Source organism: Populus alba, chromosome 12 (genome assembly GCF_005239225.2).
Source record: "Populus alba chromosome 12, ASM523922v2, whole genome shotgun sequence".
NCBI classification, from domain to species: Eukaryota; Viridiplantae; Streptophyta; class Magnoliopsida; order Malpighiales; family Salicaceae; genus Populus; species Populus alba.
The window spans coordinates 9,607,847-9,632,003 of record NC_133295.1 but is presented as its reverse complement, the minus strand read 5'-3'; the positions used below and the strand labels follow the sequence as shown (position 1 = coordinate 9,632,003).

At 33.5% G+C, this 24,157-nt stretch overlaps 2 protein-coding genes across 2 annotated transcripts; both read left to right on the top strand.

Moving 5' to 3' along the window:
• Positions 1–1,223: 1,223 nt before the first annotated feature.
• On the top strand, positions 1,224–12,733 carry LOC118044583 (uncharacterized). The gene is made up of 22 exons (XM_035052946.2): positions 1,224–1,449; positions 1,745–1,798; positions 2,862–2,923; positions 3,026–3,098; positions 3,200–3,322; positions 3,577–3,746; positions 4,803–4,952; positions 5,545–5,685; positions 6,500–6,560; positions 6,973–7,253; positions 7,661–7,792; positions 8,072–8,191; positions 8,399–8,485; positions 8,583–8,705; positions 8,846–8,945; positions 9,044–9,169; positions 9,776–9,910; positions 10,000–10,151; positions 10,357–10,497; positions 11,192–11,515; positions 12,004–12,126; positions 12,338–12,733. Exons 3-21 carry the CDS (start codon positions 2,867–2,869, stop codon positions 12,097–12,099), a joined length of 2,592 nt encoding a protein of 863 aa, XP_034908837.1. The 5' UTR covers positions 1,224–1,449; positions 1,745–1,798; positions 2,862–2,866; the 3' UTR covers positions 12,100–12,126; positions 12,338–12,733.
• A 6,950-nt stretch (positions 12,734–19,683) lies between these two features.
• LOC118044584 (TORTIFOLIA1-like protein 3) lies at positions 19,684–23,647 on the top strand. The gene is made up of 5 exons (XM_035052948.2): positions 19,684–20,669; positions 20,762–20,870; positions 21,240–21,808; positions 22,029–22,450; positions 23,146–23,647. The coding sequence occupies exons 1-4, from the start codon at positions 19,884–19,886 to the stop codon at positions 22,434–22,436; spliced, it is 1,872 nt and encodes a 623-aa protein (XP_034908839.1). The 5' UTR covers positions 19,684–19,883; the 3' UTR covers positions 22,437–22,450; positions 23,146–23,647.
• The last annotated feature ends 510 nt before the right edge of the window (positions 23,648–24,157 follow it).

The window sequence follows — 24,157 nt, the reverse complement described above, 5'->3', positions numbered from 1 at the left end:
AATAATTATTCGGTCATAAAGGCAACATGATATTTTAATAAAAAAAAATATTAGCGTTTATGTTGCACATGTCAATTGCCTTTAGGTGGCATGTGAATCTAATTTTTGATGATGCAAGTGATCCATAGACCTTTGGTTCTATTCATGAAAAAAGAAAAATTCTATTTTTTCTCTTTCCTTGTAAAAATCCACGCATGACCCTTTATATTTGTAGATAAGCCCTTCAAGTGTTTTCTATTTAGATTTGATCCCTTTTTTTTTATTACTATTTATTTTATTTTAAATAAGTTCTAAAATTAAGTTTTTTCTCAACTTGATCGTGCTTTAATTTTCTATTTTGTCATATTTGATCTCAAATTTTTTTATTGTTTTTTTTTTTACTTGAGTTAGTTTTTTTATTTGATTATTTTTCAATTTCACAATTCTTATTTTTTTTTCCTTTCAAATTTAATTCTCATTATTTTTAAAGTTTTTTTTTTTTTTTTTGCTTTGGTAAATTTTGCATGATCTTGCGTGTCTAATATGTGGTGAAGTATTGTGATGTAATATTAGAGATCAATTTTTATAAAATTGAATTTTAGGTTTTTTTTTAAAATTTAATTTAAAGAACAAGGACCAATATGAATATTAAAAAAAACCAAGCCTTTTCCCATTTACATAATTTAAAAGGCACGGAAAGGTTAGGTTTGGTCTCTCAAGTTAAAATTTTTCTTCTTTAGTCCATGTTTTTAAAGATTTTTATAATTTTGTCTTAAATTTTATATGTTAGAGAGGATAAAGAAAGCTAATGAAAAATGAAGACGAGAGAAAAAGTTCTCGGATAATAAAATTCCAACCATCAAAAACTACGAGACAGTTCCTATTTTTAATTATGTCTAAAAAAATAGATTAATATCTATTATTATTTTTTATTTGGTTAATTTTGTATTTTAAATCTGATTAAAATATATTTTACGGTTAAAAGTAAGGTTTTAGAGATTCATAAGATTTTTTCCTCGTGTTTTTTGGATTAAAAAAGATTAAAATCTAAGTTTTTAGGTTTTAAAACTTGGGCTTGATTTTTTTCTTTTTTATACAACTAGAGCTGCCTTTTTGTGACTGACAATGATTGTAGGGTTACAAGTTGATGAAGGTAAAAAACGGTAAAAACGTACCGTTTTCACGAGTTAACCAAAAGTTTCAACAAATGCAGAAATTTTGAAATGCCCTTCTGAGGCTCTGACTCAGCAGTCTCTTTCCACCCCCACCCCCACCCCACCCGTGACTCAGTGACCAACACTCCACAGTCCACAAACACTCCACATTCCACAGTCCACTCCAGTTACTCCACAGTCAAGACTCAAGACTTCGTCCCTGTCTCCCACCCTCCCTGACTCCCTTCTTCCCCCTTTCCTTAGCAGATTAAGAAAGCCCTTTCCCCCGATACGGAGCGTTCTTGGCGAGACGAAGGTAAGAATTTATTTCCAATCCCAAACTTTGTTTTTTCTGTCTAATGGTGGTGATTAGAGACAAAAATTATCTGGGTATTCTGTGAATCTGTGTTTATCTTCTGGGTATTCTACTATTAATTGGTTTGCTTCCGGGTATTTTCTCGGCGGGTAATTATTTGTGTTTATCTTACCGCTGCTAGTAATTTTTTACTTCTGTGTGTTGTAATTTCTGGTAATTTTTTGCTTCTGTGTGTTGTAATTACTTGTAATGTTCACCTATGCTCTGTTTGATCTTGCTTTCTTTGGTGTTGCAGAGTCTGCAATTCTGCATAGACAACGAAGCATTCCAGGATTGCTGGTGTAACCGTGTAAGATTATCTTTAACTAAGCTTCTTAATTATATGAAATTTTGAGAGAAAACTGAATGTGAAGGGAATTTAGGTGTAATTTATCTAGGTATCCTGTGAATTTAGGTGTAAGATTGCTGGTTCTCAATATTTTAAGGTTTTTAATATTTTGCATTTAATTCTCCAGAGAAAACTGCAAACGTTAGTAGTTATATTTTGATGGCCACCATTGTTGACACACGAGGAGATTGGATTAGTAGAGTGGAAAATGTTCATCAGACCCCATTAGTTTAGCAATATGCTTAATATAGAATAAAACACCAGTTTTCTGTGTTGATAAGATAACGTTTTTTTGTTTTGTTGAATCTATGCATCTATGCTTAATATAGAATAAAATACAGTGCTTTGTGATTCAAATTGTGCTTAATACAAATTGTGAATCTTCTATCATGTTAAGTGTTATATTTATGGTACAGCTTCTGAGAATTGTGAGTAATTGTTTCTGTGATGATTTGGCTGCAAGAAATTATGATTTGTTTGCAAGAAATTGTTTCTGTGATGATTTTGCTTAATAAAGAGTAATTGTTTTATGCTTTAAATAGTAATTAGGCATGACTTTCAATATGTCCAGACTCCATATCCTTTGTGTTTGATTTCAATATCCTTTTATTTGAATTATATATTTTAAGATGTTTGGATATTTGTATTGTTTAAAATATTTTACTTGCGTTTTATGATTTTAGTTAAAATATTTTATTTGTGATTTTATGATTTTTAGTTAAAAAATTTTACTTGTGATTTTACGATTTTATGATTCGAGCTTATATTGTATGTTCCATGTCGTGTCAAAAAAGCGTTTTTGACAACCTTGGGGTGTAGAACCTTGTGAGAGTTTTCTCTCTCAAAAAAAAAAATAAAAAAATTCAAGCTGTTTTTCTTTGTTTTTGCAGCTTCTATTTGCCTCGTACTGAATAGTTTGTTCTCAAATCCCTGTGCTCTGAATTATATTATCAATTTTAATTTATTATCAGTTAACAGAAGTGTAATTTTGATGCATAAACTTTTATTTTTCTGTAATTTGCAGTGAAAATGGCAAAAACTAAGGGTTCTTCCAAGAAGCAGCAAAAGCGTGGAATTGACTTCAAAGTGAGTAATAACAGTTTCTTTCTTTTCCCTCCTTTTTCTAAATTTCATGTCTTGTGAACTTGAATTGTTTGCTCTCTCTTTTTTTTCTTGTCAATTTTGTAGAAAATAAAGCGAAAGATAGGCAGGAAACTGCCACCTCCTAAGAATACTACCAACACAGAAATTAAATCCAAAGGTAAAAAAAATATTTCCATTTAGTTTCTTCTTAAAATTTTGTGCTTTTTATGAAGTAGTGTTACTAATGGAAGTTTCTTTTTGTGTGTGTGTTATGAGCAGCAATTGTTCTTCCGGAGCAGAGTGTGGCATCAGAGAAAGCAGGTTTAGCTGTCAGCAAGAAAGGCTTGACTTTGAAAGAGCTTCTTCAACATACATCCCATCACAATGCGAAAGTCCGTAAAGGTACTTTCTTTAAATATCTTCATATCCTGTTAGAATAAAAGGTTGTCCTTGAGAGTTTTGGGTTTGTAATTAAAAGAGAAAGAAACTATTTATTCATCAAAATGCTTTTGTTGAGTTTATCTGGTAGCTACTTCACTGTTTGTTGCTTTCATGATTATTTTTACTGTATATATTTTAGCCTCTGCATTTATTATCTTGCGTTCGTTGGAAATTTTGTTGTTGACCAGAGCCTCTTTTTTCTTTTCCTTTTGAAGATGCCTTGATGGGCATGAAGGATTTATTCCTCAATCATCCAGAAGAGCTTAAATTGCACAGATATGCTGTTATAGAAAAATTACGTGAACGGATCAGTGATGATGAGAAAACTGTTCGAGAAAACCTATATCAACTTCTTAAGTCAGTGATTTTACCAGGCTGCAAAGAGGTAATTTATCTTTTCTTTCTAGCATGTTTGTGCAGGGTGGTTGCTTGGACACTTTTAAATCTATAAGGACATGTATCAGCCTTGGCTCAATAAGTTATATTCTATAAACATTCAAAATTATGTCTATTTTTGGTATGACTTTTCTTTTGTAATGTTTGGTTTTCGATTTGTATTTCTTGCTCTTCTTGGTTTTCACAAGAGCATGAAACTATCATCATCATGATGTTAATGGTTTTTTTTCGTTAGACAATGATAGGGAAAAAACAATAGGAAGATTTTCGGCTTATCATTGCATATCCTAATGACAATTGGTAAAGCACGAGCCCTCTTGTTTGAATCTTGAGAGCAAACCCTACATGGAAAGTGGTTAAAGGGAAGAGCCATATCATACATCAATGCCATGACTATGCACTCATATTAATCAGTTATTAGTATTAATGGCAGACTTTCAAAGACTTGATACAGACGATGGAAATTTCATCTAAGGATTGGCATACTCAAAATGCCTAAATTAATCTGTCATGGTTCTTGGATATAGCTAGCTTTAGTAATTGTTTAAAATGAGAAAGAAGGATTCTTCCAAAAGTTTTCAATTTAAAAAATAACAGGGGGTCTATTTTTTCTCTCAATATTCTAATAGTGAGCTTTGAGACATTAATAGATTGATCTAGTGGTACAGTTGCTTGTATGATTCAATAACTAGCCAGAATACTGCTTATAGGAGTGGTGCTATCGGTTTCTGTTGGAGGGTGGACTGGCAAATGGAGTTTGAGACTAGGGGATAATAAAAATTTACTATTTTTTAACAGAAGATGTTAGTTTTACTTTTGATGAGATTAGAGATTTGTGATTTTCTTTTCAAATCAGATGTATCCTGTACAACATCTAAGTCACAAGGTTGTAATGGTTTGTTGTTTCCAATTACTTTTCTTTTTTTTGCAGGTCATTTTTCATTTTTATGAGGCATTCTGTCAGTTTCATTGCTATTTTATCACTCTTTATCATCATTAATTTATCCCTTCCTTGGACATTATTTCTCTATCCTTGCATGTGCAGGATAATCAAGGACCTGTCATTTCGTTAATGATGGCTTACATTTTTAATGCAATGACACATTTAGCAATTGACGTTCGACTTATGGCATTCAAATTTTTTGATCTCGCTGTTGAATATCATCCTCCTTCATTTTTCTCGTATGCTGAAAAGGTATCTTCATTTGTTCATGATATTCAAATGTTTGGAGTGCATTTCTTTATTATTGGTGTTTGAGAACCCACTTGTTTTGTATCTGTTCTACCCTTTGTTTGTTCATGGTGGCTAGCGCAATGTGAATAAGGGTCCGAATGCCATTGTCAAAGTTCTGCAGTCATCTCTTCATTGTGAAAGACTTGAACCATAGTGTTATTTGAAACGAAACTGTAATGGAGAGATTTTCATGTGGCACACAAGTGCATGATAATATCATGAGCTTCTAATATGGTGTTGCAATTGCTTATTGGACTGGGTCTTATTGGATATCCTTCTTTTCATCAAATCTTTGATGGGTTACTTGCTTTTTGAATATTCTTGATTCCCTCCCTTTATGGTTTGGTAGATGCTGTCATTTTAGGTTCATGCAAAATATATGCCGCTGAGCTGTCAAAATAACCTCATATTAAATTTGATATGAATTAAGATAATGCTATTCCCAAATGCTTACTTGCCATCAAAATGATACCTCATGAACTTTAGTTGATATGGTTATCATTCTTTTCTACTTGCATCTTGATGCTTTTTTTGCTGGACGTGTCGTTAATAGATACTTCAAAATTATGAAGATATTCTTCGGAAAAACCAGTTCTATTTAGAAGACAAAGTCAAGCTGAAGAATGCTCTTGCTGGTTTGGTGCGATGCTTGTTGCTGTTGCCATCAAGTAAAGAAGTTAACCTGCCTGCGAAGGTGCTCCCTGAGAATCACTTGCAAAACTCGTTTGTTTTCCTTTTAACATCCTAATGATTTTGGTAAAATTTCTATCAGGTACAAACTGTTAGGTCATATTTTACACTCAGCTATGCATGATTGTACCATCATACTCTGGAAGATAGTTCTCTAATTTTCCAGTTGTTATTGTGGTCATAGTAGCAGAAATTTTAAGCACTAGTGGTCTATAAGCAATTTGTGATAGATGATTTAGTTCATTGTAACAGTTTTGTGGATCTTTTGTTTGTATAAGCAGTTTAAACTGCATTTGTATGTTGGATGTCTTACATGAATCGGTTGACAATTTATGAAAACATGAGCTCTGGGGAAGTTTATAATGAAATCTGTAGTTGGTTTTCAGATCGCATATAAATACATGATTAGATAGACATGGATAATTTATTACTTTTGCAAACATGGAAGATCTCAGCCAATGACCCTCATAGTGAGTCTCCATTGGCACAAGAGATTTCTTATTTTGCACAATAGTATGTTCAATACAATACGCATCTCATAGAACTGGTGGCTCATTGATATGGTTCCGGAGCTTTGGTTAATTTGTTATTCTGCGACATGCCTATGGCATACATTGAAGATGAAATGAACTCTTCAATATATGAATTATCTTCTTCATATTGAAAAGTAAAATTATAGTTTTAAAGAACAACTTCAGGGATGGATTATTCTTGTGTCCAATTGTGTTATGAGGTTTGCTATACTTGTGTTCTTTTGCTAAGCCTCTTGCATTTGATTTGCCTAACGATTTCTGATAACACTTTTTTCAATTTCACAGAATATCCCTGAGAAGAAAATATTGCAAGCTTTTGAGCCTGATGTGCCTACAGTATTTGCAGGTATGTCTAAACACCTCGCCGTCACTTTTCTTTATGGGTTTGTAGAGTGACAGGCTCATTGCTACCAGCATTCAACTGTTGCTGCATGGAAATATGTTTATGTTACTGTACAAACAATATGCTTAATCTTGCACCAGAAGATTTTATGTTCAATTTTACTTAATATTTAGCAATGGTAGCTATTTTTTGTTTTGCTTACTTGTTAGCTCCACTTTGGTAGTTCTCGCTGCCATGCTATAGGAGAAATCCATTCATTTCTGATAATAAATAATTGTGGCTGAGTGGCATATTTTCAATATTCAATGCACAACTGTGTGACCTTTTATGCCCTTTGTTTGTGTTATAACTGTAATTTAAAATAGTAAAATGTGGCAAGCCTTTACCTTCTTTTGTTTTGTTTTTGTTTGTGTAGAATATTCCGTCATTATCAAGAAGCTGAAAGACCTTGTACCAGTTTTAGTCAATTGCTTCCAAGATTTTCTCCCTGTACTTCACGACTCACTAGATGCACAATCATTTGATTGCATGCTTAACATACTTCGGAGCATAGATCTTGCAGTCACATTCTTTATCCATGGTATTCAGCAAGGTCATCTCGAATCACCACCTCTTGATCAAAGCATCTCATCAGTACTGCTGAAGAAGTTACTAGTTGTGTTTCCCCTCAGTCCAATGCATCACCTTTCAGAAAAGGTATGACTTTGTTTCCAAGTATATCTCCTCTGTTTGGTTGAAAAAAAGGGAAAGGGATGCAAAACAAAAGGTCCATATTTTATATAAGGATAATGTATCTGCCATCAAAAACTTTATTGCCTCTTACTGATGGATAAGATATGGGGAAGCCTTCAGAAAAGTTTATTGCCTCTTTCTACATCCTCACTTCTGTTTCTTCTCAACCAAACAAGTGGAGATATAACTCAAAAAGTTTTTCCATCCCATGGTTTCCTCGCTTTCAAACACTTTTTACGGTGCATATTTCTCTGCAGTAACTTCCTGTTTGCTTCCTTTCACAAGGAAGCTTTTGTCTCAGAAATGTCTTTGTAACTGTAGTTGTTATAGTAGCTCGTGTGCCTTAACTTTTTCTTTTTGCTTGCTTGCAGGATGATGACAGATATGTTATCTTGAACATTGTAATTACAGAAATATTTATGCACTTAAGTGAATGGATCTGCCCACCTGCTGTCTTATTTGAGAAATTTCTAACGTTTGTGGAGTACGTATTGCTTGAAAAGGTGTGCTTCCTGCGTGTCAAAACTACTTGAATTAGCAGAAAAGATGTTAATCTAGGAAACCTTGGATCTTGGACCAGATAATTCAAATTAATATGTTCCTTTCCTTATCAAATTATTTCATAGTAGAACAGTATGAAGGAAAAGGAATGAGAATCACTCTGAGTTGCACCGCTGTTTGGGGAGATTTTCAGATATTTTTTAAAAAGAGTACTTTTAGATGATTTGGAAGCAGTACCTTTATTTACTTTTTGTTGATTTGTTGCATCTTTTTTTATGCAGAGCTGCAGTAACGTGCGATCTAACAAAGCAGTTCGAGAAAAGCAGATGTCCACACTGATTCCTTTTATCCCAAAACTTGTGTCACGGTTGATTGGAAATTGGAAGAATCGCCTTCTCCAGGTTTGAATCATTCTTTAAGAATTTGCTTGATAACTTGTCTTCAGTAAATTATGTTGGCTGATGTCTCTCTTGCTTTATGAGATTGTCTTTTGTCACCATGTCCGGGGTTCTTGGTTATAGTTTTCTCTTCAAAACTCTACATGTTCTGTAGAGAACTGTAAGATCTGGTGGTAATGAAGATGTTAAACAATCATATCTTTGTTGCAGGCATTTACAAAGACATTCCAGGATTGCAGTCCAGAGTCTTCAGTAAAATTAGCCTGCCTTGCTGCAATTGAAGAAATGATCATTTCTGTATGTTCAACTCCTCAGGCATTAAAGAGGCTTATTCCTGGCCTCCTTAGAAGATATCCTCATCGTTTCTATTCCTTACCTTTTGCAAAATTTGCAGCAAGAAGATCTGCTGTGCACAGATGTCAATGATTCAGGACTATTTGACTACAAGATTACTTGGATAAGAGAGCTGCCTATGTTACTCATTCTGCTAGGCGACCGGCACTCATCCTCTTCCAAGGTATTTAGAGTAGTTGTTGAAGATGAAATCTTTACTCATGTCATCAATATTTAGGTTTTGCTTTTCTTCTTGCTTTCAAGTTTACAGGCAGCTCAGTTAATGCATAAACTTGGTGATTTTTTATTGCTTTCTTCTCACAGGTTGTGTTGCATCTTCTACTTCGCCTGGGGCAACGTTCATTGTTGTATGATGATATGCAAGGCTTGCTGAAAGAGTTCTACAGCACAGATCAAGACAAAGGTTAGTGCTGATATTTCCTGATAAATTCCATGCTTGGTTACAAGCCCATGGGAGGTCCATTATTTGGTTCATTGCCATACTCGTTTTCTGTTGAGCAGGGAACATATGTTATGGTCCTTTTTTAAGGCTTGCCAAGGATTCACAAGAACTCTCTATCTGTTGTCTTTATTATTTTTCTCAACTGGATTCAACTTTGCTGAAGTCAATTGCTTCTTGCTGCTTGTGTAAGTGTGTTTCTCCCCTCACTGTAGTCCCTAACTTCCTTTAGTTTTCCCCGAATTGATTCTTTATTTTGGAACTGACATAAAACATTTTGTTGAACTTGATATGAACTTTCAAGATGTTGCATTGCTTAATCTACCAAAATTCACGTTGCTACTTTTAGCAAGGATCCAATATCTTTGAACCCATGCTTGCTTCTGTCACTCTTGTAGTGTCTTGCGTTCCCTAAGGTGCAAAAGTTTTCATTGTGGGGACAATAAAAAGACTTCTGCATGAAACCTTGCACAGAATGTCTTCCACTGATTTAGCTCGTATTGAAAGACTACTTATTTTGAAATGACAGTTTAGTTGACAATTTGCAATTTAATGATGACAACATTTTCCTTCAACATTTCTTCCCATTAGAATGGACTTTTATCATTATAAACATATTATATATTTGATCCTTATACCTCTTTAATGAGTTTTTTAAGAAATGTTGTTGCTTTTGGATGGTTGTTGTAAGCATTAAACTTTAAAGGAGGACTTGATACTCATGAAAGAGAAAACTAAGTTCTGACTGTTAATAAGGTTGTTTATCTCAAATCTTCTTTTCTGATATATTTCAGGTCACGAGTTGGATCCATTTATGTTATTCAGGATCATAGAGGTTTTACATTCAACCTACAAAGCTGGCCATATTCAGATTTCTGACTTCATCAGCTTCTTAATCACTTTGGCTTCACGTTTCAAAGTTTTTCCTGGTAAATTCAGAATGATTTCTCCCTTGGCAAGCAATTTTGGATCAATAGTTAATGTAGTTTGTGTCTGACAAGGAGATTCATGTCTGCAGAAAATATTTTTCCTGCCACGGAGAGAGATATAAAGACCTCAAATCGTGCAACTTTTAAATCATTGACCAGTGTTGTTTGCTCATGCCTGTCGCAGATGGGTGACAATTCTCTAATTTTTGCGATTCTAGAGAAAGTAATACTAGAGCAGATAGTAAGTTGGTTGACTTTTATGCAATTTTGTTATTTACATAGATGGTCCTGTTTTTGGGCTTCTGAGGTTTCTGTTGGACAATTTCATTTTATTTCAAAACGTGAACACGAAATAAGGTAGAATTTTGTTTGCAATATCTTGTTTGCTTGACTCGTGATGGGTCATTCATGAGGCGCAATGGTGACACCTTTTTTCATATTTTCAGTCATTAAAACCATTTCTGGACAATTCTTGTGCTATGCTCAGAATGCTTATTGCACTGGATTCTAAGCCCACAAGACTTTCTGAACAAAGTATTTGCTCTTTAAGCAATGTCCTTTCAGCATATCTCATTGATGTTGCACATGTAAGTATTCCTACCCTTAAACAACTGTCCTGATTTCCTTCTTCTTTACTAAGACCTTCCTCTTTTCTTTGTTGTATTTGTATCAATGTCTGTTTTTCTTTTGGAGTGCTGCTTGCAGCACTATTTCTTCTGCCTTCTCTGAGAGAAAAAAAGCTGAGTTGCCATTAGGATATTTGATGTTTGACATATCAATAAATACTTAAGGTCTTGCAAGACGATGATATGAAATTGGTTCCTTTTATATGGTACAGCTTTGTGTATCTTGAGTCTTAACCCTGGCAACCTAAATCTTTGTGAAGTCAATGATATTTGATCTAGTTTCCTTTATACTTTTTGTGATGGGAACTGGGATGCTTTTTGAAACTTCATTGTTTTCTTTATGGCATAGATCTTTGTGCAGTTCCCCTGTTTTTGTATATGATGGCCTTAAATTTTCCAATGAGGAGGGTAGAGTATTTATTGGCCGAGGAATCTTCATTTAATTTCCAGGTTTCATGGAACAAAATACATTTTAGCAGTTGTTTCCGTGGTCATGATGAAGTTTTTCTATATAGAATTCCCTTTTACTTTTTGTGAGCTGGATATTTAATCTTTCTTATTTTGTACTAAATTTTGTGAATTTGCTTCATAGACATCAAGCAACCCTCAATGATTTTTTAGTTATTGAAATGAGAATATTTCACTTCTCTAACAGTGTTTTCCAGAAGATGATGATGAGAGCATGAGCTCCATCCATGGACAAACACGTCGTTATTATCTTCTGCCTAGCTTTATCCTGTTTGATAGAAGTCACAAACTTCTCAATCTTGTGTTGAACGTGATGGGGTCATCGATTAATGGAAGAAGTTTCTCACTTCTATCTGGTGATCATATCTGTTATGCCAAGGGGAGCTCAAGTATTATAAATGCTATTGTTTCTGTTTTACTATGGTTGCAAAGGGAAGCTAAGGTTCAGCAAATTCTTTATTTATACAAGGAAGAGATTGACCATATTTCACGAAGCATATGCTCTTTACAGGTATAATTTTGCTTCCCAGGCGTTTCTTGTCCATGTTCTATGTTTCTCTGTTTTTGTATTACAAAAGATTTATCAACTAAGGAAAAGAATTCACCATTTTAAGGGGAGAGAGGAGAGATTGAAGGTCTGGCTGGCCTTTTTTAAATCAAATATGCATATCGGTCTTGCTGGATATCATGTTTAGCTATGTACATAAAGGGGCATTTCTAATAGTAGAAAATATTATTGGAAAGCTGTGGATCGAAAGCTCCTCATATCTGCATGGCTCGACTCTTTAAAGCATGATGTTTATGATTATGGATACTTGGAGACATGACTGTAAGGTCTCAGCAGAAAACTTGTCTGAGTGGTAGAAAAATTAACCTCTGTTTTTTCCTGACTTTGAGGGGTCATTGAATATACTGTCTCGTACATTGGAAATTATGTGTTGAGAATTAATGTTATTAGTTTTTAATGCATGTCATCTCATGTTTTCGTTGTTTTTGCAGTCTTTAGAGGAAATCAACGTGCCAATAGAAGAAAGACACATAATAAAGCGTGCAATTGATCGATTAAAGACTCTAACAAGTTCATTATATCAGTAGAAGCAAATGACTTATGTTATCATTGCAGTAATGACTCCGTGTTCTGTAACTTGAGTTACATCACTGTGAATTTATTGAGTTTCTGATTACTGACGTTCTGAAAGTTCTTTGAGAAATATAAAACATGAAAAAGAAAAAAAGAAATTTATCAAACCTGTGACAACTTATATTTAAAAAATATCCATGCCATTTCTTTTTTTATCTCTCTTAAGAATGCCGGCCTGTCACTTTCTTGTAGGATACTCAATTTCCCAGCAAATAGAGGGAAGTTGGACATAATAAGATGACCCATAATTGCAAGGTACAAGCTTGGAAAAGGCGAACAGCTTTGATGGTTTATGAGGATTTGCCATAGTGGCTGGGAATGTGGAAAAGAAGGTGGCTTTTTTCGCAAGTCAATGAAGGCAGCAGCTATATATTCCAAGTTTTTTGTGGCATGCGTGCACAGTTTTGAAGTCTTAAATGGCGTGTATCGCCTACAATTTTGAATTAGGTAATAGATGATTAGAGGGGGGAAATGTAAGCCCCTCATTTTCCTTTCTTTTGTGGTAAATATAGGAATGTTGTTGGAGGTAAAATTTTGTAATGGAAAGAAGTGAAGGTTCATAGGTTGTTGGATGAACACTTTTGCACAGGACATTTCTCTGCCTTCTCTGATTTTGTTTTCTTTCGTTTTGTTCAGCTAATGGATCCATTTTGTCGTATGAAATAGGCTAATAGCCTGCAAATGTATTTGGTTTTATGATAGCGTTTACATGATAAATTTTTTTAAAAAGTTAAAAATTTATATGTTTTTACAACCCAGGTTTTTAGGGTATCTTTGGTAACATGCATGTTAGAAGCATCAAAATGATGTCGCTTCCATGATTCTTGAATATATGTAGTTATATTACTTGTGAAATAATTTAGTGTTGCAACTCATTTTGACCTTTAATTTTTTTATGTTTTAAAAAATTATACTTTCATTCCAATTTATTTTTTGGCATTAAAAAAAATAAAAGATAAAAAAGACATTTTAAGGGGTGAAATAAGAAGAAGAGGAGAACAAGGGACTGATATGATTAGGGACTAAAAAATAATGGAAGACTATGCAAAAGAAAAAAAAAAAAAAAACAAGTAGAAGAATTAAACAAAATTGGAAAAAATTGAAAGAGGTTCTTTAAAAAGAGAGAATTTAACTAATTAGAAATCCACAATAAAAAAAGAAAGCAATATAAATTTTTAACAATATTTTTGCTAAGTTTAGTTTTTTCTATTTTGTAGATGATCCTAGACAATATAAATAGAGAAAGAGTAATAAAGAGAATAACAAATGTATAGATTAAATGAGAGACTCTTGCAAAAAGTCTAGCTAGACAAAACACTTAGTAAAGAGAAGATAAGAATAGAAAGAAAAAGAAACACCACTAGAATGAGGAAAAGAAGAAAAAACATCAACAACCTTGAAAAATTCAACACAGCAGGCACTTCCCAGCCTTTAATCTCCCAGCTTTGACAGAGGTTATTGACATCGCCGATACCAAAAGGAAAAGGACTGAGTCATGCACGCAGGCATATCCATGCACCCCCTGCCTTAGTTTACGGGTGCAAAGAAGCCCTATAATCTTGACTACTTATCCGACACGTGAACAATACACATCAACACTGTTTTTTTATATCATTGTTTCTCCTCGTTCTAACCTCTACAGTCCAATTCTAACCGACTCTAACAACTTGTGAAGGTTAATTTTGAATCATAATATGTGATTTATTTATTTTTAGAATAATTTGTGATTTGTTTTATTAAATTTTGAATCACAACGTATGTTGAAGTTGATATTGTTTAAATAAATTCACTTCATGATTTTCTTTTTGGTTTGATTATGTTCATTTATATTAATTGAATTGGTTGAAATATTTTTGGTGATCATGCTTTGTGAAATAATTATTTTGTGGTGGATTAATTTACATTTATGCAATTAAAATAAATAAGCCCAAACTCGAGTTTCTGTTTACCATTATTTCAAACCTCATCCCATATCTTAAAAAGAAAGGATTAGGCTCATTGTCAAGCCTATATATCAAGTCATTATCTTATGAATTTTTACCTTTAATAAATATAAGCATTTAGTTTAGGTGAAATATTATGTATGTTTATCATTAAAATCAAATAACAATGCAATTTATCTTAATTAGAATGTTTTAAGGTGATTTTTATATTTCCTTTAGCATAATCAAACCCTTACTAATTTTATTTTTTTTAATAAATATCAGTTAGGATTTCTAGTAAACACAAAACTAAGTAACAACTTCATTTTTTTAAAATTTTATCCCTTTTACATAGTCAAATTGTTAAAATGTGTCCTATAACACTTACACTTAGTGTTCATTTTGTAGTTTATTTTAAATTGTAAAGCATTAAATTGTTTTTTTATATGTTTCAATGGTGTTGATACAGATTATCCATACTTTTATAAAAATATCTAAAATAACTCAAAAGGGTAGTTAGCTCAGGGATGGCCTTGGCTCCCTTAATTTTCAAATGTTCTAAAATTCCTTTTAAACTTTTAAAATGTTTGAGGTATTCTTGTAAAATAGACCATGTATTATCAAAATTTTACTTCATTACCCTCTTAACCATAATTATTAGGTCCAACTATAGATTGAGTGGATCAACTCTTGAAATAGAGAATTAATTCGAGAATATTCTAAAAGAATGTTGTTTTGTTAAATGAAATGAGGTTGTTTCGACAAAAAGTATGATAAAAACTAAAATGATGTCATTTTGAGCAAAACATTTTAAAAAAATCTTTGAAGTTGACTTGGTCGAGTCTTATCCATGTTTTGCCAAGTCACTTGAATCTTTGATTGACCCGCAAGGTCATCCAAGTTTTGATCAAGTTAATTCTTTATTCTATTTGAAAACAAACTGGCCAGACCAAATTCAAGATTGACCTATTAGGTTAAGCTGATTTGATAATTATACTCTCAACATCTTTGAATTGTAGAAAGGCACTCTCATTTTTTTTTTTATTTATTTAAGCCATTATATGGTATTATACTTTCTATACAAAACACTTGGGGTATAACACACCTAATCCATTGTCCATATAAACACTATAAGAGGTGGCTTCGTTTCTTCTTCTTTTTTGCAATTTTTTTTTTGCATCCCCCCCTTTCTTTGTTTTTCTTTCATCTTCATCCTTTTTTTTTTTTTTTCATTTTCAACTTTCAACATATACTTTATCTTGAATTTTTCTTCACAAATTATTTCAGTTTGTTTTCTATAAGATTATCACGGTCTTAAATAAACATCTTGACATTTAATTTTTGCTTGGTTTTATGATGATCTATTTTTATTATCATATAATTAAGTAAAAAATAGTTTTCAAGAAAATTTTTTTTTTCTTAAACTCAGTGTAGTCCATCATCTAAATTGTGGATTTGACAGATTAAGTCGTAAAGTTTCAGGCTAGTCCAATGTATTGTCATCTCAATATTAAAAAACAAATATCTTGAGTTTTTTTTTTTTTTAAATCTAAACCATATTTTTTACTAATCAACCAAGTTGTCTTTGGATCCTTCAAGTTGATTGAGTCATATTATGGCAACTCCCACATGGTTTAGTTTTAAACATGGACCAGGCAATGTGTCGTGTTGGGAGGTTTCAAAGTTGACTTGTTGGGTCAGGTTTAATAATAATGTTAATTAGTTCCCTGTGGCATGAATATGTTCTTAAGTTCATTTTTGTTATTTGAGCCACAACATAGCGTGGCACAGTAAACTAATTACCCTACTATATTAAAAAACTTGGGAAAACTTGTAGAGCTTTCCTGTTCATATGAACGGGGAAGCTCCTCCAACTTTTTTTTTTTTTTTTTCAATTCAACTTTTTTTTGGCTATTTTCCTTCTTTTTTTCTCTATCAATTTTGTCCTTTTTTTTCCATCAATTTTTACATTGGATTTTTTCTACCAATTGGTTAGGTTACCTTTGGACTAGCCAACTTTCACGTGATTTATTTTTAAACTCGAGCTAGATAATAAGTTGGGTTGAAAGTGGTTTTTGTCAATTTCATTATTTTTTATTCAATTTCAACCTTAGAACTTTTTTACCGGTTAACTGGGTTCTTTTTGGACAAATGAAGTCGATGGGGTCACATTGAGCCAACTCTTATATGATTTAATTTTAAACTTATGATAGATAATAAATCAAATTAAAAGGTTTCAAAGTTGACCTGTCTAGTTGAGTTTAATAACAATTCCAAATAATTATTTATGGTCTGAATATTTTTTGTTATATTAAAAAAAAAAATTGTGAGCCTATAAACTATGTGAATCAATTTCTTATTTAATAGTTTAATCTATTATTTAATTTTTTTGGATTTAGTGGTTAGCACTCTACTCTTAGAACTGAAATAAAAAAGAAAATACAAAATAAAGAATTTAGAGGAGAGAAACTCATCATCACTCAAAATTTTAAGATTTTTTAAAATTAGCATAGTAATTTAAAAGTTTTGGCAGAATAGCACCATTTAAAAAGGATTTGGTAAAACAATATATTTTAACCTTATTGCACTTTTGAAGCACAACATTTATTAAATGTTGTTATTGATAAGCATGGCAAAATAGTTTTCGTGCTTCTTAAATATGTCATGCTTTATAAGCGCGATATGTTGTTTTTCATGTGCTTTTCTCAAATACACGTGACACACATTTTGTTTTTTTATGGTGTTTTTCCTAACAAGAATTTCACAAGATTTCCTGTCTTTTCAAAAACCTGAGATTTTTTAAAGTCATGTAGCAATGTTCATCCAACTCTTATGATTTGTATTAGCCTTTGAAGAAATGTAATTTATCATAGTGATTGGTTTAGGAGATGGTTTATTTTGCATTGGGTAAAAAAAAAAACCTTTAAATACCATTTTGAGCCCATCAATTTCTCTTTTTTTTTAGCCATAAAACTTAGCCTTTATTATGTTTATTGAAAAATTCATTCTAATTAAGCAAGCTAGAAAGACTAATAAATACACTCTCAAAATATAAGAACCATTAAAAGAGACATGATAAAGTGAATAATTATTTGTTTTTGTGGAGAAAATTCAAGCAAAGGAATTCAATATCCATCACTTCTTATCATAATTATGTTTTTTAATGAACTTGAAATGCCTACACGAGATCAAATTAATTTGATTTAACTTTTCTTGTGATCTTAGATTTCAACTGTCGCTTGCAGCCCTGGATTTACTTGTGTTTCCTTCTATAGAATTTGACTTATAATCATAAATCAACATATTTCGAGATTGCTTTCTACTGTATTTGTACTTTCTTCCTCTAGGGAGACATTTTCTTTACCAAATTATAGCAAGGTGCTCTTTGAAAGTCACTGGGCTTCATATTTTCATTAAGCTTCACTAGGAAATAACTTTAATCACCAGCTCCTTTTGAATTCAATTATGAAACGTAAAGCTCAAAACCTCATCGACGATCAGGCAGGCAAGCATGCTTATTATTTCGTTCTTTCTTTCTTTAGTTGGAATTGCTTTATTTGACAAGTAGCTTTTTGAAAAAACTTCATTGTAGTTTGCTTTCAATATTGCTGTCAAAAACTCTATTTTATTTCGAATTGATCTTTTCTGCAATAATAAAGGGTTGTCCTAGTCTTTAGGAGCTTGTTGGTCTGTTAGTTTGTTAACAGATCATGACATGATATGTTCCTATAAGTTAGCATTTTAGTTTGTTATCATTCTATGTATTTGTAAATATTGCTATGAACTATAAGCAATCTATTCCTTTCTTATTAATTAAACAGTAGCAATAAGTTGCTAGTTTAATTCACTTTTACGTTATTTCTTTATTCACCTGCACTGTTTGACCCACTAAAAAATAGCATAAAAACACAATTTTAGGAAAAGTATCTTGCACCAGCTTCATCAACAGTGTTCATTTCTTTAAAGTGAACAGTGCAGAGTGAATTAATTCACTTTGCATATAAGTGAACACGTGAATAGTACAATAAATTTATTCACCTGCAATGTTCACGTGAATAGTAAAAAAAATCAACTTTTTAATTTTGTTTTATTTTGGAGAGGGTAACTAGAATTTAATGGTGGTGCAAAGTATGAAAATTAGACTTAACATTATAGATGTCACGGCACCTACAATCAATGTTTTAGGTCCGCCTCTAAATATAGACTCATGAAAAGTAGCAATATAAGCCCCGCCCATAGACATATGTAATATCCATAAAAAAAAAATAGTCCAATTAGATATATTCAACTCATCCAAGTTGAAGAACAATTGAATGAGTCGGGTTTACAATTAAAAAATATCAGATGAATTAGATACAATAATGGGCTCAAATCTAACCCAACTATATCTATATAGTTTTTTAAAATTTAATCTTGATCCAAAAGTTTATTTTCATTACTTTTCAGTCCCTAGATTAAAAGATTAGAGAGAGTTTTTATTATTGGAGGGGTAACTAGAATTTAGCCTCAATTTGGGACCGTGATCCAAATAAAGGTTGACTAAAATTCAATTTTTTTTCAATTTTTATTTTTTTATTTTTATTTTTTTATATATGCTGATGTTAAAAATATATTTTAAAAAGTAAATTTGATTTTTTAAAATAAAAAATAATTTAAAATAAGTTTTTGGATGCAAAACAGCCTGATTTTCCAGTGTTAGAGTCTGCATTACAAACAACGTGTTATCTGCTGTCTTTTTTAAAAGAATATTGGGGCATGGTCCTGCAATGAATGGCCCACACGTTTTTTTGTTTTTGTCAAGGCCCAGATACTAAGCCTTGGCTAGTGAGCTAGGAGCCTAATCTTTTTTGTTTTTATATTTAGTATTTAATGCATTTTTATCACTTAGATTTAAAAAAGAAGACATGCCCTTTTAAAAAAAAAAAAATTAAAGGTCTCCTTTTCTATTTAACTCGAAAAAGGAATCTTTTTATTATTTAATTTTTTTTTAAAAAATAAGCATGTTTTTGCTATTTCATTCCCATACACTTAACCTGTTTGTTTTGAGTTAAATAAGGACATCCACATTATTATTTCTACCCAGTTTAGAGTTTCTTTTAATAATTGGACATTGTTCAGACATCACACAAAATCTCTTATAATTATATTTCTATGCTCATCATTTTTTCATTTATTCCCGATTACATTTTTGCTTGGATTACTGTATTTATAATCTTACTCATATTAGAGCAATAATTCAATGTCAAACAGTTTAATGTTTTTAATTTCACAGAATAATACAACAGACACTGCCGAGAGAAACAGGTATTATGGTAATTTACTATCAATAATGCCTTCCACATGCAACCAAAGCCACAATTAGAAACTTCCAGCTACTTTTATTCCTCGTACAGCTTGTTTTGATTTTTTTTTTATATAATTTATATTTAAAAATATATTAAAATAATATTTTTTTATATTTTAAAAATAATTTTTAATACTAAAACATCAAAATAATTTAAAAATACTAAAATATATTAATTTAAAATAAAAAAATTAATTTTTTTTTTTTAAACACAGATAATTAGAATTAAAACACATCGTTTTTAATCAGTTTTGCTCTCGTCACCCCCCCCTTGCCGTGACCACCTATCTACTAGATAGGTAGTACATGATACTCGGTGACAGAGCTTCACCAGAGAAGAACACACCCAACCGAACCGAACCACCAGCAGTACCTCCACTGGCAATGCTGCCACTAATTCCACCAGCACCACCGCCTGACCACCCTTGATCCCACCACCACAAACAGCAGAAGCTTAAAAAAAAAAGAAAAGATGGCACAAAAGCTGAAACTTAAAGTGCTAACGCTGATAACAAAACTAGCAGACAGAGACACGTACGCGACAGCGTCAAGAGAGATAGAAAGAATCGCAGAGTCCCTCGATAACACGACGCTTTCTACTTTCCTCTCTTGCATTCTCTCCACTGACTCTACCGACAAGCCATTTGTACGCAAACACTGCCTTCACCTTCTCTCAACTCTCTCTCATCTCTATTCCAATTCTCTCTCCAGTTCTCTCCCTAAAATCCTCTCTTACATTACTCGCCGTCTCCGCGACCCCGACTCCTCCATCATCCGCTCACAATGTTTGACAGCAATGACCTCTCTTGCTTCCAAAATCACCAAAGTGCCATTCTCTACTGCATTTTTGAAGCAGTTGAGTGAGTCGGTGTTCACGGAGCAGGAATTGAATGCGCAGATTGGATCCGCTTTGTGTCTGGCTGCGGCGATCGATGCGGCGCCGGATCCAGAACCAGGGAGGTTGGGAAAAGTGTTGCTGCCGAGATTGGAGAGGCTGGTGAAGAGCGAAGGGTATAAAGCGAAGTTTGCAGGATTGGTTGTTGTAGGGAGTGTGATTGGTGTTGGTGGAGTGAGAGGGATTGGAGGAGGAACTGGAGGTTTGGTTAAGTGTTTGGTTGGGTTTTTGAGTACTGAGGATTGGAATTCGAGGAAAGCTGCGGCCGAGGCGTTGAGGAAGTTGGCTGTTGTGGAGAGGGATGGTGTTGCTGAGTTCAAGAGCGAGTGCTTGAAAGTTTTCGAGAGTCGGAGATTTGATAAGGTTTCTTTTTTTATTGGATTTTGTTTCTGATCTGACTGTGTTAGTGCAACTTTCCGTGCATGATTTTATTTTATTTTTTAAAAAATATCTAGGTGAAGGCTGCAAGGGAGGTGATGAATGAGACAATAGAGGCATGGAAACAGGTTCCGGATGTTTCAGAGGAGGAATCCCCGCCTCCTCGATCACTGGCTTCTTCCAGAGGTAATAAGTAGTGATTATTTTCTTTTCTTTTTCAAGATTTGATCTTTTGTAGTTGTGGACATTTTTTGGAGAATCTGTTATTTGTTTTGGTTTTGTTGATTAGTATATGGGACCATAAGAACGCATTTGAATTGGAAGTTTCTTTTGATTTCAAGCCATATCTTTAATTTCTGCTACTTAATTTGCATATTTAGACTTGAATAATGGAATTTGCCCTGTTTTGGTCGTTTTGTGGTCTTTAGATTTATGGTTAAATGAATTTGAAAGTTTTAATCGTCTGCATGGCGTTACCTCGTGTTGCAAATTATGGGATTTTGTTCTTGATTGTCTGTGTAACCCTTTTCTAAATTTGGTCTTCTATGATCATAGAGGATGCAAGTGACTGGCGCCACGGGTCTGGATCCAAAAAACTTCACCTTGCGGGTTCCGAAGCCCCACAAATGAGGAAAAAATCCATTTTGGATATCAAGAATACTCCACCTGACAGTTCATTAGCAACCACAGCTAGGAAGAGACGTCCTTTAAAGAGCACTAACGAGAGAACTAGTCCAGCAATGTATGGGAAAGTGGACCAGAAGAAGATGGTGGACTGGAAAGTTGAAATTTCAGTTCCTAATAGCATTTCCTCAACTGCAGCTGGGGAAAATGATCTTAAGATGAAAAATCCTAAAGTTCCAGAAAAAAGGTTAGCAAAGCCAGAAACAAAACGATCCCTTTTTAGTAAGGACTCGGATGACAAGAAACTTAAATTTGGTGGTTTCAAGTCATGGTCTCGTGTGGCTCCTTGTCATGAGGAGAGCCCTCATTCTACTGTTGTAGCTAGCAGTGGTACAGAGAATCACCATAGTAACCACAACGAGTGTGAGGATTTATCTTTGATTCGATACCAGCTTGTTCAGATTGAAAGACAGCAATCTAGCCTGCTAGATCTCCTGCAGGTTGGTTTCACTGACTAGAAACTTGGGCTTCATCTTAGAACAACTTATTAGTACTTTGTTTGTGAAGGTCAACGTATCTAGATTTCTTATGATAAACTATTCATCTCATTGTTGAACATAATTGAAAACATTTTGTTAAACTTGCTGATTCAAGCACTAGCGTATTTTAATTATGGTTTCGGCTCATGCTTTCTTCCATCCATTCTCTTATAACGTATAGAGTTTTATTGGGAGCTCGCAAAATGGGATGCATTCACTTGAGACACGTGTGCGTGGCCTAGAGTTGGCGCTGGATGAGATATCATATGATTTGGCTGTATCTAGTGGAAGGTTGACCAACACAGATTCCAACAGAACCACATGTTTTTTACTACCAGGTGCAGACTTCTTGAGCTCCAAGTTTTGGAAGAAAACGGAAGGCCGGTATTCAAACTCAAGGATTTATTCATCCAGGGGTACTCCATTATCAGCTACTGTGCGCCATAGAGCTGATAGGAATGGCCATTCTGAAACAATTAATTTGGGGAACCAAAGGTTACGGCTTCAGGGTGGTGGTGGCTTGATTGTGAATCCCCTGGCAGAGATTCATGGTGGCTCACGGGTGAACTCAGAGGTGACACAACAATAGCCAAGGATCAGCAGGTATTTCATATTGAACCGCTATTTAAGCTGTTCTACTATCCACCTTTCTTCTTTTGATTTGTTTAGACTTGTAACTTGCATGTCTTGGTGTGAATAGGCATTTGACAGAACCTAGATTCCCCCCTTCGCCTTCCTCTACATACACTTCTGTGGAAATGCCTGCCTGATGTGCAGTCAGTTGGGCATTTGTTAATGAACATTCTAATTCAAAAAATACAAAAACCAGAATCAGCTTATCAAATTCCATGCACCACAAATCTTGGACTAAAAATTATTTAACTTTTGGGTTCATGGAAACAATATCTCCTTGTTTGTTTTTGTTTTCTTGTCTTTTTTAAGGTCGGAGTGTTGTTTGAAAACTTAGGTCATATGGACCTTCATGTTCCATTAATGGATCTATTTATGAATATTTCCTCTTGAAGCTTCCACCTAGAGAATAAAAAAGTTTCTACTATTAGTTTTTTATGCTTTCTTGCCGGATCAACCTGTAGCTCGACTAGTATTAGTGCCCCCCCTCTCCCTAAGAGGTTCTGAGTTCGAACTTCTCCTTCGTAAAAAAAAAAAAAAAAAAAAAGCTTGTGAAATTTAAGGATGCTTTTCCACGATCTCTGCTTAATAGGTTATGGTAAGTCTGCAAGCTTTAAATTTGTGATTAACTTCCGTTGTGGTCAATGAACTGATAATTTTTTTTGCAGATTTGTGGGTTCGCTGCATAACCGGGACGGTCCAGTTTCTGTGGAATCTTCATTTTAGAAGAAACCAGTAAATGAAGAAGGAAAAGCTAAAGACTATCAGTTAGGAGTCCCAGTAAAGCAGCCAAACTATCATAGCCTTTTGCAGTAACAGGGTGAAAGAAGACAATTCATGCCATAATTCTTCATTTTTGTGTAACTTTCTTTTTCTTCTGTTTCGAGCATTGCGAATGCCAACATAATGGTGAGAGACAGAGAGACACATTCTGAGGATTGGGTGAACAAGCCACCACCATACATCCCCAGCCTGGTATAGAGTTGTTGAATTTGTGTAGTAGCGAGTACTCTTGTTTCAATTTCTCTTCTTGTTTCCACAGGAATGTCAGCTTTAGAAATACTCAAAAAGACCAGGTATTGCCACATCCATCAGAGCTTTTGTCATTCTGGGCTTTATGTAGATTACGTCATGATCAAATAGATGCTATGGACTGTCGCAGTTGATTAATTGCAGAGTGTTGTAGAAGGACCATACTCCTCAAATTTAACGTTCTCTGGGGTAAACAACTATTTAACTATAACCATCTAGTAGGTAGTACAGTGGTAAGAGCTTGGGATCAAGGGGTTTGCTCCCCCTGTAGTCTTAGGTTCGAGTCATGTGATTGCTAATATGATGATCATTAGAGGTTTACATAGTCATTAACTTCAGGACCCGTGGAATTAATTGAGGTACGCGCAAGCTGGTCTGGACACTCATGCTAATCCTATATGCCTTGAAGTTAATGATCATATAAATCTTAAATAGCTTTGAGATTTATAAAATTTAAACTGATGATTTCAAGGAAGTAAATCTAAATTCTAACAAGTTGAGATATATATATATATATATATATATATATATATATAAATTTATTTATATATTAGGATTTTGATGAACCATTGTTTTTAAGATACGTTGTTTATTTATTTATATATTAGGATTTTGATGAACCATTGTTTTTAAGATACGTTGTTTATT

What these genes read in the sequence shown, in the direction of transcription:
- LOC118044583 (XM_035052946.2), top strand. Translation starts at nt 2,867, where the DNA reads ATGGCAAAAACTAAGGGTTCTTCCAAGAAGCAGCAAAAGCGTGGAATT. An exon ending in CACAGAAATTAAATCCAAAG is followed by an intron (nt 3,099 to 3,199) that starts GTAAAAAAAATA and finishes TGTTATGAGCAG; the next exon opens with CAATTGTTCTTCCGGAGCAG. An exon ending in GAAGCATATGCTCTTTACAG is followed by an intron (nt 11,516 to 12,003) that starts GTATAATTTTGC and finishes TTGTTTTTGCAG; the next exon opens with TCTTTAGAGGAAATCAACGT.
- LOC118044584 (XM_035052948.2), top strand. Translation starts at nt 19,884, where the DNA reads ATGGCACAAAAGCTGAAACTTAAAGTGCTAACGCTGATAACAAAACTA. An exon ending in AGAGTCGGAGATTTGATAAG is followed by an intron (nt 20,670 to 20,761) that starts GTTTCTTTTTTT and finishes AAAAATATCTAG; the next exon opens with GTGAAGGCTGCAAGGGAGGT. An exon ending in GCCTGCTAGATCTCCTGCAG is followed by an intron (nt 21,809 to 22,028) that starts GTTGGTTTCACT and finishes TATAACGTATAG; the next exon opens with AGTTTTATTGGGAGCTCGCA.